Genomic DNA, 18,524 nt, shown 5'->3' on the forward strand with positions numbered 1-18,524 from the left:
CTCGCCAAAGTTGAATTTGAACCATGTTATTATGGCTCGTCCATTGTGAGGTTAAGTCCACCGCCTTCCTTTAATGTAAATAATATCGTTTGTTAAAAATAAATAAATAAATTAACACTATTATTCAGTTGGAAAACAAATTGCATGGGCTGGCCACCATAACTGAATAACTGAATTAAGCAACGAATCTTAATTTTTTTTCTTTCTGCTTTTCTCTCACCTTCCCATGAAAGTTCGAACACTGAAATTCTAGAGAGAGAGAGAGCGAGAAAGTTGCACTTTTCACTGTATATATTCAGGAAGAAGGAACCAAAAGAATTCCCCTCTTCCTCCCTCTCTTTCTCTCTCTCTCTCTCTTTCCTGCATCTCCCAAATCATTGGAGCCCTCGAAATCTTTCTTGATTCTTGCTCCATTCAACAAAGATTCAGATTCTAAGACCACCCTTTTGAAGATTTTAACCAAAAGAAATCGGAAAATGTCACAAGAAAGAGTGCATCTCTTGACATTAGCACTAATCCTTCTTGTTTTCGTGACGATGGTCGAGAAAGGTGCGAGCTTTGGAGTGAACTGGGGGACAATGGCGACCCACCAGCTCCCGCCGGAGAAGGTAGTCCGGATTCTGGAGGACAACGGATTCGACAAGGTGAAATTGTTCGAAGCGGACGAGAGAATATTGGCCGCTCTCACTGGGACTAAAATTGAGGTGATGCTGGCCATACCCAATGTCATGTTGCAGGAGATGAGCCAGGATCCTGTGGCTGCAGCTACTTGGGTGGATGCCAATGTCACAAGTTACTGCTACTCTGGTGGAGTTGTTATCAAGTTACTATTTCCCTTTGATTGCTTTCTTTCTGTTTTTTAACTGTTTAGTGTGACTGCTACTTGTTTCCTAAAATGTCCGAATGAATCAAATCCTTTTTCTGTGCGAGTCGGTTTTTAAGGGCACGTTGCCCTAGCCAACTGACCTAACTCACATGTCCGTTCTTGTAATTGTCATTGTGATTGTTACTTGTTTCTGAAAATGTCTGTGATTGTTGTGACAATTGGGTTTTTTCAGGTATGTAGCTGTAGGCAATGAGCCGTTTCTCAAAACATACAATGGCACCTATCTACAAACCACGTTACCGGCTCTCAAGAACATCCAGGAAGCCCTAAACAATGCAGGACTTGGATCGAAAGTCAAAGCCACCGTCCCCTTCAACGCCGACATCTACTTCTCCCCAGACTCAGACCCGGTTCCATCTACTGGAGACTTCCGCCCTGAAGTTCGAGACTCCATAATCGAGATCATCCAGTACTTGTACACCTATGAGGCACCATTCACAGTTAACATCTACCCTTTTCTCAGCCTCTATGGCAATTCCTATTTTCCTTTCGGGTTTGCATTTTTCGATGGAAAAAGCAAGCCGATTAAAGATGGTGATCTGCTCTACACCAATGTGTTTGATGCAAACTTTGACACCCTTGTTTGGTCTCTGACCAAAGCCGGCTTCCCTGAAATGAAGATCATAGTTGGAGAGGTGGGCTGGCCAACTGATGGTGACATAAACGCCAATATCCGCAACGCGAAGAGGTTCAATCAGGGTATGATCCAGCATGCCATGAGTGGCAATGGAACCCCAGCAAGGACAGGCAAGCTCGATGTCTACCTATTCAGCCTCATTGATGAAAACACGAAAAGCATTGCTCCCGGGAACTTTGAGAGGCACTGGGGGATATTCGAGTATGATGGGAAGCCGAAATATGATCTGGATTTGTCAGACGCTATGCGAAACAAGGGCCTTGCAGCTGCAGAAGATGTGGAGTATATGCAGAGAAGTTGGTGTGTTTTGGACCCAGATGCTAAGTATTTGGATAATTTGGCAAAAAGCATTGACTACGCTTGTACACTCTCAGATTGCACTTCATTGGGATATGGAAGTTCTTGCAACAATCTCACTCTCCAAGGGAATGCTTCGTATGCATTCAACATGTATTACCAGGTGAACAGCCAGAAGAGCTGGACCTGCGATTTTTCGGGTTTGGCTGTGGTGACCGATGAGGATCCTTCCGTTGGGGACTGCAAGTTTCCGGTGATGATTTCGTATGCTGCTCCATCACTGTTGCACAGCAGGGGACTTTTGCATTTTGTGATGAAAATTGTGGGAGGATTTCTGTTGTATTTGATGATTCTGCTATGACATAAAAGCCTTCAAGAAGTCATGCTTCCAAAAGTAGAGAGTTTTGTTTTGTGGGTCAAAAATTATAATGTCGGGTGGTCTTCAATATAAAAGTTTCATACAAATTTAGACAAAACAACATTTCAAACTACAAAGATTAAATTTCTCTATGACGAGATTTCATAATTTGAAAACGTTTTATGACAATTTTATTATCAATAGAAGAAAAAAAACACCTCTTTTTGCATATAAAAGGGTAGTGTTATCTACATATCCATTTTTATTGTTCACACACCCATCTCAATTTTCGGTTTTTGGGTCTGGAGAAGGAGGAAAGAGAGCTTCTTTTTTTATTTTCAAAATAACTTGGCTAGAAATGACGTCATATAGCCAAATCTTTTTAAGAAAAATAAAGCCTTCTTTGTTTTCTCATCTGCTGCAGGAAGCCGCTGCACCTGCACATCCGAGTCTCCTCTCTTCCGTCACCTTTGCAACCGTTAAATGGTCCTCGGAGGTCCTCACAAATGCTTCTCCGGGCATCCGATGACCGGCCGAATCCATGAATAGATCCGCCACACTATCTTGTGTGCAGTTTTGTTGCAGAATGATAGGACACTGCACTACTTGCTTTTCGGCTTTTGAAATAGAGAGAACCAGCTATCTGTTGTGCATAACTGCATATGGTATTCTTAACCTACGTTAACAACTCTATGTGCTTATGAAACATTTGGAGTTCGAGTTTTTGAACTGCTCATGCACAAGTTTTTTCTTCAATACCACTATCCGAATCATGTTAACATGACATACAAAAGTAGTCATCTCGTTTATTGTTGGGTTGCATTGTTGACTTGAAATGTCACGATTACCCTTCTTTTAACACTTACGTGACATTATGTTACTTGAAGTTAACCTTTTTTTTCCTTTTCTTTGGGGTGAAAACAATCACCCTTCTTTTAAACGGCCATGATCTCAGTTCTCAAGGGCTCTCAACCTCTTCCCCATTTGGGATAGGTAGGGATACGTAACGGTCACGTCGCACAAGCCCCTGAATTCAAACAGTCAGCGGGAATTTGAATTTGAAATTTAATAACGGCCAAATAATCTCCGGGCCCACCCTTTTCCTTTGCAAATACCAAGTAGAGAGTACTCCTCCACAGATTCAATTCAAGCCTCCACCTTCTCTCCCTCCCCCCCCCCTCTCTCTCTCTCTCTCTCTCTCTCTCTCTCTCTCTCTCACAACAATGGCATCGCTCACTCCAGGAATCCTCCTGAAGCTTCTCCAGTCAATGAACTCGGCTACCAAAGTCACCGGCGACCACCGCTCCGCCCTCCTCCAAGTCATCGGCATAGTCCCTGCTCTCGCCGGCTCCGACCTCTGGCCCAACCAGGGCTTCTACGTCCAGCTATCCGACTCCCTCAACTCCACTTACGTCTCCCTTTCCGATCGTGACACCGACCTCATTCTCACCAACCGCCTCCAGCTGGGCCAGTTCGCCTACGTCGACCGCTTCGATTTCGACTCCCCAGTTCCCCGCGTCGTCGGAATCCGTCCCATCGCCGGTCGACATCCCTTCCTCGGCACCCCGGAGCCCCTCGTCGCCCGTATCTCCGCCTCGAAACGCGAGTTTGTGATCCAGCCTGTGTCGGATTCCGACCAGTCCGCCGACTTCATGGCGATTTACCTGTCCAATAAGAAGCAGGAGCAGGTTGTGAGAAATGACAACAAAGAAGCCAAGGTTGAGAAGGCACGACCATCAAGGCAGCCTCTTGCTCCTCGAGACAATGTCAATTCGGGTGGGAATGTGAATTCGAATTCAACTACAGATGAGGCTAAGAAGATCTCCGATCGGCCGGCTTCCAGGTTTTCATCTCCTGCCGGTGCAAAGAGGTCCGTGTCAGTCGGAAAGAAGAACCCGGTGTCGGCTGAGAGAGATCCATCCCCCGCAGGAAAAGGAAAGAGATCGGGATCTCCAGCCCCCTCGAAATGCGTGGTTCCGAGCTTAATTGTGGCGAAGGAAGAGAACCGGAAGGTGTCGAAAGAGGCGGCGATTATAGTGCCGTCGAGGTACCGACAGCCATCCCCAATTGGGCAGCGGAGGCAGCCTTCGCCAAATTCCCGGAGGGCTTCGCTTTCTCCCGGGAGGCGGTTGTCTGGAGGAGTGAAGGACTCTGCTGCCAAGAAGAAGACGGTAAGTATCGTTGCAGGGATTTCGAAGGTTTCAGAAGCCCTCATTGGGTATGGAAAGAGTAATCGGAAGGGCTGGGATGAGTCGCCGGCGGTGGAGGAGAAAGAGAAGCCTTCGGCCAAGATCAAACCAGATTTGCAAGCATTTATAAGGACTCAGGTAGTTTTCCCCTCTGTGTGTGTATCTCTGGAAGCAAAATTTTCAATTACTTGCTACTCTGCATATTCTGAATTCTGTGTCTTTGCAGGCTGCTCTTGCGCGACGATTAAGCGATGCGAAAGGTGGAAGTCCGAATGGCGGTCATGATTCTTCCGGCAATGAGAAAACAAAATCCGGGTCGCCGGAAGATTTTGTGGTCCAAGAGAAACCCGGCTGCGCAGCAGCTTCGGGCATCACTGTTCATGACAAAAAATGGACTGATGGAAGTGTCTCACTTGATGCAGTCTCTTCAGACCTCGCAAGGCTTGGAAAGGTATAATCTTTGGCATTAGATGCAACTTGGGTGAGCTTTATTTTCGATGCAAATTGTGTTGTCGAAATAGAGTTTGATCAATATGGACTAAGTTCTAAACCGTATCGAATTGCAGGAAGCTTTGCAGAGGAAAGTTCTTGCTTCTGCAGCTGCAGCTGAAGCACTCGAGGAGGCCATTGCTACTGAGTCTCTTGTGAGGAAATTAAGGTATCATTCTGTTTTTGTAGCCTTAAATTTGTTTGAGGAAATGTTCTGCCACTGTCGTCCAATTTCAATTATCCTTTTTTCTATCTCAGCATGTTTGCGGAACTCTCTTCCACATCCAAGGTCGGGAACCCTCTACCCGCCATTGACCGCTTCTTTTCGATCTACGATGAAGTTATTAAATCAACCACACTAGTTGAATCAATTGCTGGTAATCGCAATTCAGATACGTCTAACAATGCTCAAATTCCCACCGAGCAATCGAAACCAGTTTCACTTTGGGTTGAAGCTGCTTTAGCTACTGATCTCGGCATTGTCTCTCTCCTTACCACCCAAGACAATGAAACTCCATCAGCTCTGCAGAAAAGTCTGTCAAAAAGACAACCTCTCAACACACCGGCCAAATCCCATCTCAAGATTTCCCCTTCTTCTTCACCGCAGTCCAATGCGCGTGTTGGGAGGTGGACAAAGGGTCACGGAATGAAAGACACAGTCGAGCTTGCCACTCATTTGCAATCCGAGATGCAAATGTGGTTTCTGCAGTTTGTTGAGAAAGCCCTGGATGCCGGTTTTCGTGTGTTTGGAGAGTGCGCAGCTGATGGCGGCAAACTGCCAATCGACAGTGGCTCCATTGCAGCTGTTCTTTCGCAGTTGAAGCGGGTGAATGAGTGGCTGGATCGAGTCGTCTCGAAAAGGAAGGAACTGAATGAGAAGGTTGATCGGCTGAAGAGGAAGATCTACGGCTTTGTTATTCAACATGTTGGGACGACGTTCGACAGCTCCACTCCTCTTGCTTCCTCTTGATTCCATTTCAATTCAACTTATTTTGGTCAATGTGTTATTAGTTTATATGAACTGTGATGCTTCATCTTATTTGTACTCCCAATTTGTCACAAATGCTTGATGTGAGTCTCTCACACACCACAAATTAAGCTTGTAAGATGAACGGGTGAGCTTTATCAACAAAGATATTCTACCTTCTAATTGAAATAGTCATTTGAGACTCTCACGCACACCACATCGCGTAACCAAGTTGTACATGTGATTTATCCCCTAAACCCTAGCCCCAAGTCAGTGATAGAGACCTAGGATGGGACGTAATGGTAGTCGGAACAGCGCTCAGAGAGGCAAAGTGGGATAACCAAGGCTGAGGACAACACTCGGCCTGCATGATTCTAACATAACACGTCATTTCGACTGAGCATATGTCACGTCATTTCGAATGTCTGATTGATAGGTGAAAAGGTGTCAGTATGCTAGTCTATATAAGTGGCGCATTAAATGTCAAGTGAGGAAGACCCATGGCTGAGGGGTTCATTGAGTGCTATATAAAGGGGTAAGAACCTCCTATATTGAGGCCGGACAACCAAAGAGAGAAAGAGTTCATGTATTAGCCAAGCACTATTCCACTCTTGCAATCAAAAGAATCCAAGCAACACTATGGATATAGTTAACTTTAAGGGGTGAACAACTTACCTTTGTGTCCATTTTATTTTAGTCCATATCTCAACTTACCTTTGTGTCCATTTTATTTTAGCCCATCTCAACTTACCTTTGTGTCCATTTTATTTTCGCCCATATCTCAAGCTCAATTCAATGTTTTAATTTGTTAACTTGTAAATTTTGAGCGTTTACAGATGTCACATAGTTTCGAGTTTATTATTTATATTTTTTTGTAAATTAAATTAATTTGGAACATCATTCTATAAAAATAATATTAATTATTTTCGAGACAGTAAATTTCCAAAATAATTTTTATTTGTGTTTGTAATTGGTCATCCACAAAATAAAATTCATCAGTTACACCGAGGAAAGCGGGTCCAAATCATATGCATGGAGGCCACATGCCTCTCTTATCCTGACCGCTCGCTCAACACACACGAAAAACACCATCCTCTTACAAAAATCCAAGCCCACTAGGCCCCACAAACAACCCATCCTGACCGCACAACCAATTATAAATCACTAACCCATCCGACGGCTAGGATCACTCACACCCAAGTACTAGATTTGTATATAAAAAGCCCATCACAGATTCGTACGCCGTCTGCCCGTTCGGGTTGAAAATCCTCAGACTCTTTCACCCATCAGCCGAGCTCACCAAAACGCGCCGTTTCAAGCTCGTCCCTCTCGGATCCTCACCAACCTCAAAACTCCAATCTCTGAATCGAAAATCCGTCTCAAAACCCTAATCCTTTTCCCTCCATCATTTCCGATTCTTCCCTTCGCACCCCGCCTGAGCTCCGTGACCAGAGCCGTAACTTCACCAAAAATTCGCCGTTTGGCGACTTGGATAACTCTGCCGTCTGGACTTTTGCGGCGGGTGGTGAGAAATGGCGGGCAGGAAGGACGAGTCGGTGGTCCTGAACAGAACCAATGTTTTCGCGGCGCTCGGGAGCTTGAAGAAGAAGAAGAAGGGCGATAAGAGCTCGTCGAAGAGCTCGAAAGGGGGCGACGCAGCTCAGAACTCTGGGGAGGCGGAGAAGGAGGTGTTTTGGGCGCCGGCGCCCCTTGTCGCGAAGTCGTGGGCCGATGTGGATGACGAGGACGATGATGACTACTATGCAACTACAGCTCCGCCGGAAATGGGTTGGGCCGGCGAGGATTCGAAGGCGGTGAAGGAGAGCGAGCTCGAAGCCGAGCATGCGGAGACCGTCGGTGAATTGGTATATTTTATGAGCTTTTTTGGTTTTTGTTTTCTTGTGATCTTGTTTTCGGATAGTGCTAAATTGGGAAAGCATGTATTTGTGTGTGTAGAAATGTGGCTTAGTTTGGATATATCTCTAGCTGTTTTCGGATATGATCGGTTTTTGCTCATGATGTAGTAAACTGTAGAAGGAGGTATTTTTTGTTTGTGTGTATTAATTGATAAGGGAATAGGTGATAGGAACGCTGTGGTTTTGCTTGTGATATCACCGATTTTCGTTGAAGCAATAGGATATGGTAGTTTTTTTTTTCTTTCTACTTTTGGAATGAATGAGGTGATGTTTAGTGAAAGGTTTTAGATGATAAGATTTCATAGGAGTTACGGAATTTATTGAATGTTCATATCTGTGGATTTTGTGGAATCCTTGTCTAATTTGGATTGTCCTGTCAATCATTTATTTTAACGGTAGTAGATGCTGATGTTTTAACGGTAGTAGTTACTGCATTCTCTGTAAAGGGCTGAAATCTACTATGTTTTTCCTACAAGTGTTAAGTCACTGCATCTTTTATAGAGAGTGCAAATCTTTTAAGGTCATGTTAAGTCACCGCACATTAGAGAATGAGATCTTTTGAATCCCTATCGTCACTGCAATCTATGTAACGGTTAAAATCTACTCTGCTTTGCCCACACGTGTTAAGTCACCGCATCTTGGATGCTATGATATGGTTTATTTTTTGGCTTTTGCGGAGACAATTGATTGTCTTTTCGCCACCTTGACTTGTGGGAATTTAGTTTATTGTTCCGTTAGGAAGTAGCTATATCTCTTCTGTCAGTATCCATGGTTATCCATGATCTGTGTTCTTTCAGCATGCAGTGATTGTCATATTATACTAGATGTGGCTGACCAACTGATAGTTTTCTTCCTGTTGTTATCACGAGATAAAAACCACATCCACACGCGGACGTGCGTCTCATTGGAATGATTCTCCTTTAGGGGACCCTAAATTTGTTTTTTTTTTTTTTGGTTTCATTATGGTATTTTTTGGTACATACGTTAGAAAATGAATTGATGTTCCATTATCAAAACGTATTTATGAGACTAAGTGATTCCTTGTAAGTAGCTTAGGCAGTTTCATTGTGGAACCCCAGTGTATATCCCAGATTTCTAAAGAAAGCTTGGTCTTGATTACTGATTGATTTTGTGGTGGACGGAGCCAATCAGGTGACTATGATTGAAAAGGCCCTTATTTGTTTGTGTTTGGTGGATTTTGGGCAACCACTCTTATGTCTTTGAAGCAATGAACTACAATGTCATTTCATGCTTATGATGCATCCTTACCATCAAATGTATAAACCTTAGGTGTAAAGTAGATCAGTATTTGAAGAGCATAATGCCAAAACTTTTGTTGATAATTGGAAAATATTGCTTTTATGGCTGAAAAACATCCAAACGAGTTTTGTGCGTGTGTGTTTAAGGGTACTGATGCTTCTCTATTTAGCTGTAACAATTATTGTCTTCTTTGAAAGTCAACTTCATACAACGGAGATGTCATTTTTTTCGACCTCAAAAATCATTTGAGTACTATTCCTCTGGTTATATTGTGGAATTCTTATATATATAGCCATTTCCAGGAAAGTGAAAGTGAGGAGGAAGGTCTTGATGAAGTTGATGACATTGACGGGGAACATGAAAATGAACTTGAAGCCTTGGTCGAAACTGAGCCAGTTAAGAAGCTCCCTGAACCCTCTCCAGCCCCTAAGGATACAGAAAGGCAGCTTTCTAAGAAGGAACTGAAGAAGAAGGGGCTTGAAGAACTTGAAGCAGTTCTTGCTGAGCTAGGATACCCTACCAAGACCGAGACCAGTGGCCAAGATGACTCCAATGGTATGTAGCTTTATATGGATAAGTTTCTGCGTACCATTTATTTGTAGCATTAATGCTTTTACCTATCGTATGAGTTTTTACATTAGTACTGATGCAAACTGAGTTTCCGTTTCCAGAACCTTAAATACTATGCTAAGCATGCTCAAGTTTTCACGGAGTGAAAAAAAAAACCTTCATTCCTCTTTAGGGACACAATGAGAATATTCAGTTGATTATATCTCACTGCGTTTGACATCTTCCATATCAATTAATTTTTTGTATTTCTTACACGAGCTGAATTTTGACCATACCCTTGCATGCAGGTGCTGCCCAAGAGAAGAAAGCAGAGAATCTAAATGGCGATGTGGACAGGAAGGAGAATGTCACCGGGGAGAGCAAAAGTGCAAAAAAGAAGAAAAAGAAGGACAAGTCAGCGAAGGAGCCAAAAGAATCCCAGGACCAGCCTGATGGCACAAATGTTGGAAGTGCAGCAACAGATGAAAATGCTGGGACAGAGAAGGGAGAAGATGCATCTACTGGTGATGTTAAAGAGCGGCTGAAGAAAGTGGCGTCCATGAAGAAGAAGAAATCGAGCAAAGAGATGGATGCGGCTGCCCGAGCTGCTGCGAGTGAAGCTGCTGCCAGGAATGCTAGGCTAGCTGCAGCAAAGAAGAAAGAGAAGAATCACTACAACCAGCAGCCGGTGCGGTAAGCCGGCTATAGATCAGTTTTGTTCCATTGTTTTGTTTCTCCCATATGAACTTGTACTTTTGTTTATTTGTTGAAGGGAACAATAAACCTTAGGGGAAAACAGTTTTGCGAACTTTACTGTCGAGAAGATGGTTCTTTTACTTAAAGGAAGAAAGGAAAAGTATGATTATATTTTCTTACCGTTTTCCCGTTCATGCTGAATCGAAGAAACTTCGTATCGTCCGACTTTTGTTTTCTATTAGGCACTGTCTTCCCGTTTCCAGTGCAACTTCTGTGGGCATGTCCTAGTTCTTAAGAACATTGGCACGTTTACTTGGAATGGGGAAAGTCATAAATCGAGGAACAGAACAAGGGAGTAAAATAAAGGGAAAGTCGGGAATCGAAATGATTTCAACCTGTAAATGCTTGGGAATGAAGAATCAGAATGATTTCAATTTCTATTCTCGCCAAGTAAACGTGTTATATGTGGGTTATGCCAGGGCAGACCGGGTTGTGTGTGCGTCCGGCTTGTCCTCTTGAGGTTTCACCTGAAATCAATTGGCGACGGAGGAGTGACCCAACTTCTCGATATGGAACAATTCTTCACATTCTCACAAGTCACCTTGGGGGTTAAGAGGGAGGGATTCACAGAATAAAACCTCAAACAAGTGAAAATTGAGTAAAACTGTGGATTTATTTCATAAAATCTGAGCCTTCGGTTTATATACAACGGCCAGAAACAATAATCCACAACAAATCCCTGGTTCCTTTTACAACTACACTCCAACAAGGCTGAAATCGGTAGATTTGGATTACCTTAAAAATGTGTTCCCTGAAAGCTTTACGCAATAAATAACGTAGCAATTGATAGCATCACAATCCTTTGAACTCAAAAAGACTGAATGTGAGAACCTGTTGAGGTCGTATTTACAGGGCGAAAGTCGTCAAAATCAGAGTCGGAACCCATATCTTTGTAATCGGGCCAGTCACCAGGTGAGGCGGAACCCATATCTTTGGTCTCAGGGACGTGCAGCTCGGATAGAGGAACTGGAAGAGGCTCTTCACTGAAATACTTGTCCTGCAGGAGCTCCATAGCCGTAGCTCTCTTAGCTGGGTCGTAACAAATAAGTTTCTTCACCACAGAGACTTCGGCAGGGGAACAATTGGTCAGGCAGGCCTCTATGCCGACTGGATTTTCTACTTTATTGAACGATATTATCCTGTAATCAGGAAGTTTAAGACACCCCGGCCACGCCTCCTCAGTTAAGTTGCCCAGAACACTAATGATTCTGCTGAGCTGATCGATATCAGCAGTTCCAGGAAAAAGTGGCTCTAGCGTCAAAAGCTCGGCAAAAATGCAGCCCAACGACCATAGATCTATCTCTAAACCATAGTCTATGGATCCATAGAGTAGTTCCGGCGCTCTGAACCATCGAGTCCCAACACAGGATGTCAGAGCTCCATTTCTATCATTTCCGCCCTCCGCCTCATAAGAATAAGAACCCCTGAAAAGATCATCGTCTATGTCGCTCTCTGTACATGTTGCTAGACAAGACGTATCTCCATCAGGAACGTTTGTATCTTTATCCAAACCTTTTGCCTTGACCTCATCTAACACTCGAAAATATTCCTCTTTGCTCATAGTTCCCTGTTCTTGAGCTCGGTGCCCTTCTTCACATAACTCATCTTTTTCGGGAATCACTTCAGGAGGCTGAAAGGTACTCTGACTAGGAGCACTTCGTTCATACGGGTGTGGGTTTTCATCAGGAACATATCCCGGCTCCAAGAGTATCCTAGCCTAAACACCAAAACACGACACACAACACAAACAATTCAATGTTGTAGACATGTAAAATTAAACAGGGTACGAATCAAAACCAAATACAGGAAAGTACTAGCATAAAGCCGGAAATATGAATCTTCACTACAAATAAAAGATGCTAATCTTCTGCAGCCACTGGCATGTTGAACAAATTATTCCAAACCTTTCTAAACTACAAAGAACAATGTGATAAGCCTCCTTAAACTTTACGTTCAACAAATGCCGGAACACGAAAATTTCGATCCAATGATATATCAAAACGAATTAATCTGTGTTTTCATTTCATCCAATCAAATAATCTCATAATTCAAAGTCAGTCAAAATCTATGCAACTTTTGATTGAAATCCCTCCGCCGCTGTAAAAATTCATGGAAAAGTTCCAATCTTTCAAGCAAAATCGATAAATTTAATAAATATACATTATAAACTGATAATCCAAAGCAGCTCCCACAAAATCTAATCCGCTATATGAATAAATTTATAATTTTTAAACCAAAATTTCCCAATTTTTCTGCTGAAATAAACAAAATTCAACAAAAAAACCCACAAAAATTCGAAATTACCTGACCAAAATCCGCCAGCTTGAGAAATCCATCGTCCCCAATCAACAAATTACAGGGCTTCAAATCGCGGTGGACCACCATATTCCGATGACATGAGTCAACCCCCGATAGGATTTGCAGCATCCACCGCTTGACCTCACCGCTCCCAATCCCACCCTCCCGTTTCTTGGCGCTTTTGATCACAGTGGCGAGGTCAGTGGTCAGGAATTCGAGGACGAGCACGGCGTCCTCGTCCTCGCGCCAAAAGTACTCGTACAAAACGATGACGTTGGGGCAGCTGTGGAGGGCCTGGAGGGCCTCGATTTCTTGGAACGCCGACTGGTAGTCGTGGACCTCCTTGAGCGCGACGGTGAGGTTGTCGGAGAGGCGGATGGCTCTGTAGACATCGGAGTAGGCTCCGGATCCGACCCGCTCCAGGATCTTGTACTTTGCGATGATTTCGGGTCGGCTGTGGATGCTCCAGCTCTTCGCTGGTGGAGAGTCCATATTAATCGCGCGAGAGAGACGCAGAGAGAGAGAGACGGACGGCGAAGGAGAAGAAGATGAAGAGATGCGCGAGCAAACACGTGCGAAGTTTTTTCCTTCTTTTCCTGAAACCTGACGTCCGTACGTGACAAAGAAGATTAATTTTTTTTTTAATTATTACAACCTATATTATTATGGAAGTCTTAACAGACATATTATTCATTTTTAATGTTAAGTACATTTTTGCTTTAAAAAGTTATTTCTTGTACTATTCATTTACAACATATTTTTGTCATTTTGATTAAAACTTAAAAGTTTTCAAGTTATTTTCATTAATTTTCTTTATTATTATATTAAGAGAGGTGAGTTTAAATCCGGAACACAATAAGCTAAAAATGAAGAGGTATTGGCTGATTTTCTCCCATAACTTGTAGGAGCGGCCGATTTTCTCATAAACTTTAATTTTAGCCGGTTACCTTTCTGAACTTTTACAATTGGTCAATAATTTTACCTTTAGCCGATCATTGCTGAACTTTTATAATTGGTGAATTTTAGCTGATTACAGCAGCCAATTTCCTAATATGAACAAAAGGTTGTCCATATTAGGTATAAAATTAACTTTTTACAATTATAAAATTAAAGTTCAAGAAAAAATTGACGAATTATAAAAGTTCAATGGTAATAGACTAGAAATAAAATTTAAAGAGAAAATTGGTTAATTATATAAATTCATAAGGTTAATTGGTTAAAATTAAAGTTTATGGGAGAAGTTGGTAGTTCCTTACAAGTTCAATGAAAAAATTAAATCAATTGTCAACAACCATATCATATAGTTTACAAAATATAATTCAAAATGACGGTCTCTGACTCTCTGTAGCATAATTTTTTTGTAAAACTTGGCAAAACCAAAAAGGCCAGCCTTGGTCCTAGTGTCTCTCTCCGCGGGTGAACCCATGAATGCAATGCTAAAATCATAAAGGTGGATGGTGGAGAGCAGATTGATACAGGGGTGACCTGCAGTGTTTCTAGTAGGACCACTGCATTCATAATTTCTCTACCAGACACCCATTACTCATCCATCTAATTCCTTCTGCTCTCATTCATTAGGGTCTTTCAGGACGAAAATTCTTGAGTGCGTCCATGAATAGCATACGTTGCTAAATTAAACAGCTAGATGTGTGCTAATCAGTGACATTTAGCGGGTAAATTGGAGCCACTTAAACAGAAGAACAAAATATTTTCTTGGTAGCAATGCAGGAGAGAATGAACAATTCCCTCCGTTTCCCACTCCTTTCAGTTGGCAAAATAAAAACGAACATGTTTCGGATTAAGTTAATATACTTGAAAACACAATACACACATAAGTATATATGGCCTGTCAGGATTAAGCCAGTAAACCCCCAAAAGCAACTGCATAAAACAACGTTATGTTCCAGACCGCAGGCGGTTGGCATTCTTTGGCTTCGTCCTAAGCATCACAGCCTCCACACACAATGCTCCTGCAATCAGTAAGAGCAATGTGTGCTGTTCAGTAAACGAAATGTCAGTAAATTGCGTTTAAAGTTCAAGAAAACGATTACCATAAGACCGATCATAAACTCTTCACTCGGGTCATGCCATCAATGGAGAGGACAACGATTAAGCAGTCATTCTCAAGTCTCGACACCATCTCACATCTTATATGCCTAGTCACTTTCGATGTCTTTGCTTTTCGTTTCAAAATTTTAATTGAGGAATTATTTGGCTATGTCTGGATATGACAGCATAGTTATGTTCATCCCTAATTAGTTCGCCATATGACCTCCTTGGACCACAGGTAGCGAACATTTAATGAATCGAAGGACACATATTCTAAGTTTCTAACCATTTTTGTCCTGTTGGTGTTTGGTTTCTTTTCTCGTTTTCACTTCGCTGATGACATGTTTATCTAGTGATACATATCGATCTGTAAGCTGAGGGCAGAGTTCAAGATCCTCGACTCAAGTAAGATTTTGTGATTCGCAAAAACGAATAAGATTTTGTGATTTGGTTTATGAAACTATTGTCATTGCGTGAACGGCTAAACCTCATCGTGTTATTATTCCTTGAGTTGAACAGAAACTATTGGGGTAACATAAAACACCACAGTATGAAAGCAGTACTTACGCAATTGAGCAAGCAGATCTCCGGCGCCTTTTCTTCTGAGCCATATCCTTCCTCCTCGGAGGTTGAAGAACAACCTTAATCGCAGTATCGAAAACAGCTTTGACATTCTAATCAAAATCAAGCAGAGTTTGTCAATAAGCATTCTTTTTCAAGCAAGAACATATACTAATTTATCACGCTCGGCAAAATAATTGTGTCATTGACAACATTAGGCATGAAATATCCCGGGAATTTTAATTATATTCTTCTAAGTTGTCTACCTGCTGAGTTTTCGAGCTGCACTCGATATAAGCTGCAGCACCTACTTGCTTTCTCAGCTCCTCACCCTGCATGCTAAGCATAATTAGACACTTCCACATGAACACAAATGCCTTATCGAAACAACAATCTTGAAGAACCGAAACAAACGGAAACAATTACCTGAGCAGAAGTTATGATGTTGGATGATCCCATATGATCAGCTAGGTACCCCATGTCCTCACGAATATCTTAAACACAGAGAAATATATAAGCAAAAATGCTGATAAATTATACTCCTAAAAGACACGCTAACAAGCCATCGGAGAAACAAAATCGCCAAGTTGTTGCCTTACCTAGCTTTGTCCCAACAAGAACAATCGGAACATTGGGAGCAAACCTACGAAGTTCCGGCATCCACTGCGAAAATATACCAGAATGTATGTATCTTAGTCGGTAAAACATCAAATCCAAGCATCTATGTCAGCACAAATGAATAATCAGCCATGGAATCAGTACCTTCTTAAGAACGTTCTCATAGCTTGCCCTACTAATTAAGGAGAAAGCTAACACAAATATGTCTGCACCTCTATAACTCAGTGGTCTCAACCTGCTATAATCCTCCTGGCCTTAAAAAATCAAAACACAATAAAGGGTAATCTGTAAAAACTCAAAAAAAATTAACCAAAAATCCAATCTCCAAACTTTCCAGAAATCAGCAACACTAAAAGTGCAACCCCAAGCCAATAAGGCTCCCCGCTTTGTGAGGGTGGGGAAACGTCTATCGTACGCAAAATTTGGTGCAAGGAAAACACAAAATTTACCTGCAGTGTCCCATAGCCCCAGGTTCACTATGTTCCCATCAACAGCAACATTTGCACTAAAATTGTCAAAAACTGTTGGTACATAATCCTGCCACAAAAACATAGAGGATGTAATTTTTATTTTCTTTTTAGTTTTAGCTTGATCTATGACAGAAATCCCATGAAATATTCAAAAAATTAAAAAAAACAAAGGAAACAAAGAGCATTTTTTAGGTGGATATTTAAAGTTACGAGACTCACAGTGGGAAACTTGTTGCTGGTGTAACAAATGAGCATACAGGTCTTCCCAACAGCTCCATCACCAACAGTGACACATTTAATGAACTTAGAAACACTCATTCTCTCAACCCCACAACTTGAAATTAACACCAGCTAGCTATTAGGTAATTAAGCACTTGAGCCAAAAGCACTTCTAGTTCTAGGACATATGTAAATGTGAAATGAGCTTTATAAAGTTGAGCTTAAACAAAAAGCTGAACAGAAGAAGCGGTGGAAGAACAAGAAGCAGAAGTAGTAGAACGAGAGCTCAGAACATTGTCTGGCCTTTTGTTGCGGTGTGAGATGATATAGAAGCCAAGTCCTTCTTCTAATTTCAAGAAGAAAGATTTAAAATTTAAGAGAGAGAAAGTTAGGGGAGAGAGAGAGAGAGAGAGAGAGAGAGAGATATACGTTACTTGTGGTCAAACGGTCTACAGCTCCACTACTTTTTGAGTCCCTATAAGCAAATTTTCAAATCCAACAGAAATATTTTTTGAATTTACAGAAGAAAGGGCCCCTCCTCCTTCATTTTTCTATGCTGGTTTCCAACTTGCAGTCACATTCATGGCAAGAAATGAACTTCCAACAGTAAAACTGTAAAAATGCAAATTTTTTTACCGTTTCACCATCTGCATTTCAGTGCTTTTAGATACTGGAAAGTAATTTGTATTTTCAAAAGATTGAAAAAAGGCATAATTTTGTTTTAAAATTGTTTTCTATTGTCTTTTAATACAACTTTAGTGGTTAAAGTATTTTATTCATCAAATTGCCCAAAGTTCAAGTTTTATTGATGTCTCAAAAAGAACAACAATAAAACGGCTATATCGTGTTTAAACTTATTTCGAGTGTTAATAACAATTTTCGAACAAAACTGTATTTTAGATTACAACAAACAATAAAATGGCTTGCATTACTATATCTAAACTTTTTTTTGGGTTTAATTTTTCTGGGTGTTTCCCAAAATTTTCCCTCGTTTCTTGACATTTTTTTAGTAAGTGCATAAAAAACCAAAGTATTTCTTGAAATTATGCTGTGAGAGAATACTTGACGCAAAATCAAAGATAGACACTTTATAATTTATATAGCCAACTTCATTTAATCGAAAACAACAAGATTTTTTCAATGTTTTGTCATGTTTGCCACGTAGAAATAGAACAACAGTTGAAGGGAGTTTTATATATTTTAATTTTCTGTCTTTTCCTGTTATGTTAAAATACTTGGTTAATTTATAATTATTCAGATAATTTAAACTGTCATAGAATCTATAACATTTTGTTTATCTTTGCTAATTGCCATTATCTCTGTGATAGACGTGCAACGCCTGGACCGATTGTTTTAAATATAAATCCACATGCTTGATTGCCGACCGTTGTTTTCGATTTGTCACGCATCTCAAATTTATTTTTTTATTTATTTTCTTATGAAACTCAAATATTTAATTAATTAATCACCTCTTCAACTTAAATATAAATATTCGCAATCAAGTCAACACTAATTTTTTTTTACTAAAACTGTTTTATAAAATAAAGTATATTTTTGTTAGGTTATTTATTGGTAACCAAAATCTAAGCATTTTTTGAATGATGATTATTTGACAAATTGCCAGTGTTTGGGGTTTCTCATGTGATCCTGCATGGTTTGTGCAAATGCATGTATGCTGCAATTTTTGGAAGGATTAAAATGTAGACTTTATTTTGCCAGATTCATAGCACTTTAAAAAGTGGATGTAGCTGGAAAAAGGACGAGAGAGGATCTTGCTCGATCCTTTTTGTGAGGATCTCAAAGATCTTTCAATCACATATGTTTCTTATATATTGTGCAGTTAGTTTTCGTTAGGTAATATTTATATTTAATTTTAAAAAAAAATTACAATGATTTATGCCCGTACGATGTACGATAAACGAATGTGATTTGAGTATCCAGCTATGTTTCTCACTTAAAAAAGACCCGAAATTGGATATGGCGAAGGGGTCCAGATTCACCTATC

General features: G+C 41.1%; 5 protein-coding genes across 5 annotated transcripts; 3 read left to right on the top strand and 2 right to left on the bottom strand.

The window, feature by feature from the left end:
- Positions 1–168: 168 nt before the first annotated feature.
- On the top strand, positions 169–2,199 carry LOC137747662 (glucan endo-1,3-beta-glucosidase 5). Its single transcript, XM_068487807.2, has 2 exons — positions 169–823; positions 1,059–2,199. The coding sequence occupies exons 1-2, from the start codon at positions 477–479 to the stop codon at positions 2,179–2,181; spliced, it is 1,470 nt and encodes a 489-aa protein (XP_068343908.1). The 5' UTR covers positions 169–476; the 3' UTR covers positions 2,182–2,199.
- Positions 2,200–3,277: 1,078 nt separating this feature from the next.
- LOC137748859 (serine/arginine repetitive matrix protein, putative (DUF936)) lies at positions 3,278–5,950 on the top strand. The gene is made up of 4 exons (XM_068489047.2): positions 3,278–4,505; positions 4,594–4,818; positions 4,934–5,025; positions 5,115–5,950. Exons 1-4 carry the CDS (start codon positions 3,402–3,404, stop codon positions 5,824–5,826), a joined length of 2,133 nt encoding a protein of 710 aa, XP_068345148.2. The 5' UTR covers positions 3,278–3,401; the 3' UTR covers positions 5,827–5,950.
- A 1,109-nt stretch (positions 5,951–7,059) lies between these two features.
- On the top strand, positions 7,060–10,423 carry LOC137747155 (uncharacterized). Its single transcript, XM_068487187.2, has 3 exons — positions 7,060–7,688; positions 9,302–9,554; positions 9,857–10,423. Exons 1-3 carry the CDS (start codon positions 7,356–7,358, stop codon positions 10,243–10,245), a joined length of 975 nt encoding a protein of 324 aa, XP_068343288.2. The 5' UTR covers positions 7,060–7,355; the 3' UTR covers positions 10,246–10,423.
- A 475-nt stretch (positions 10,424–10,898) lies between these two features.
- LOC137747156 (cyclin-dependent kinase F-1) lies at positions 10,899–13,179 on the bottom strand. Its single transcript, XM_088689985.1, has 2 exons — positions 12,609–13,179; positions 10,899–12,021 (listed from the first exon to the last, which is right to left on the bottom strand). Exons 1-2 carry the CDS (start codon positions 13,092–13,094, stop codon positions 11,113–11,115), a joined length of 1,395 nt encoding a protein of 464 aa, XP_088546111.1. The 5' UTR covers positions 13,095–13,179; the 3' UTR covers positions 10,899–11,112.
- A 1,111-nt stretch (positions 13,180–14,290) lies between these two features.
- Positions 14,291–16,991, bottom strand: LOC137747706 (rac-like GTP-binding protein ARAC7). The gene is made up of 8 exons (XM_068487866.2): positions 16,520–16,991; positions 16,280–16,367; positions 15,975–16,084; positions 15,812–15,875; positions 15,639–15,706; positions 15,479–15,544; positions 15,219–15,325; positions 14,291–14,572 (listed from the first exon to the last, which is right to left on the bottom strand). The coding sequence occupies exons 1-8, from the start codon at positions 16,616–16,618 to the stop codon at positions 14,542–14,544; spliced, it is 633 nt and encodes a 210-aa protein (XP_068343967.1). The 5' UTR covers positions 16,619–16,991; the 3' UTR covers positions 14,291–14,541.
- Between the last annotated feature and the right edge of the window lie 1,533 nt (positions 16,992–18,524).

Source organism: Pyrus communis, chromosome 2 (genome assembly GCF_041283825.1).
Source record: "Pyrus communis isolate YQ-2024b chromosome 2, ASM4128382v1, whole genome shotgun sequence".
NCBI classification, from domain to species: Eukaryota; Viridiplantae; Streptophyta; class Magnoliopsida; order Rosales; family Rosaceae; genus Pyrus; species Pyrus communis.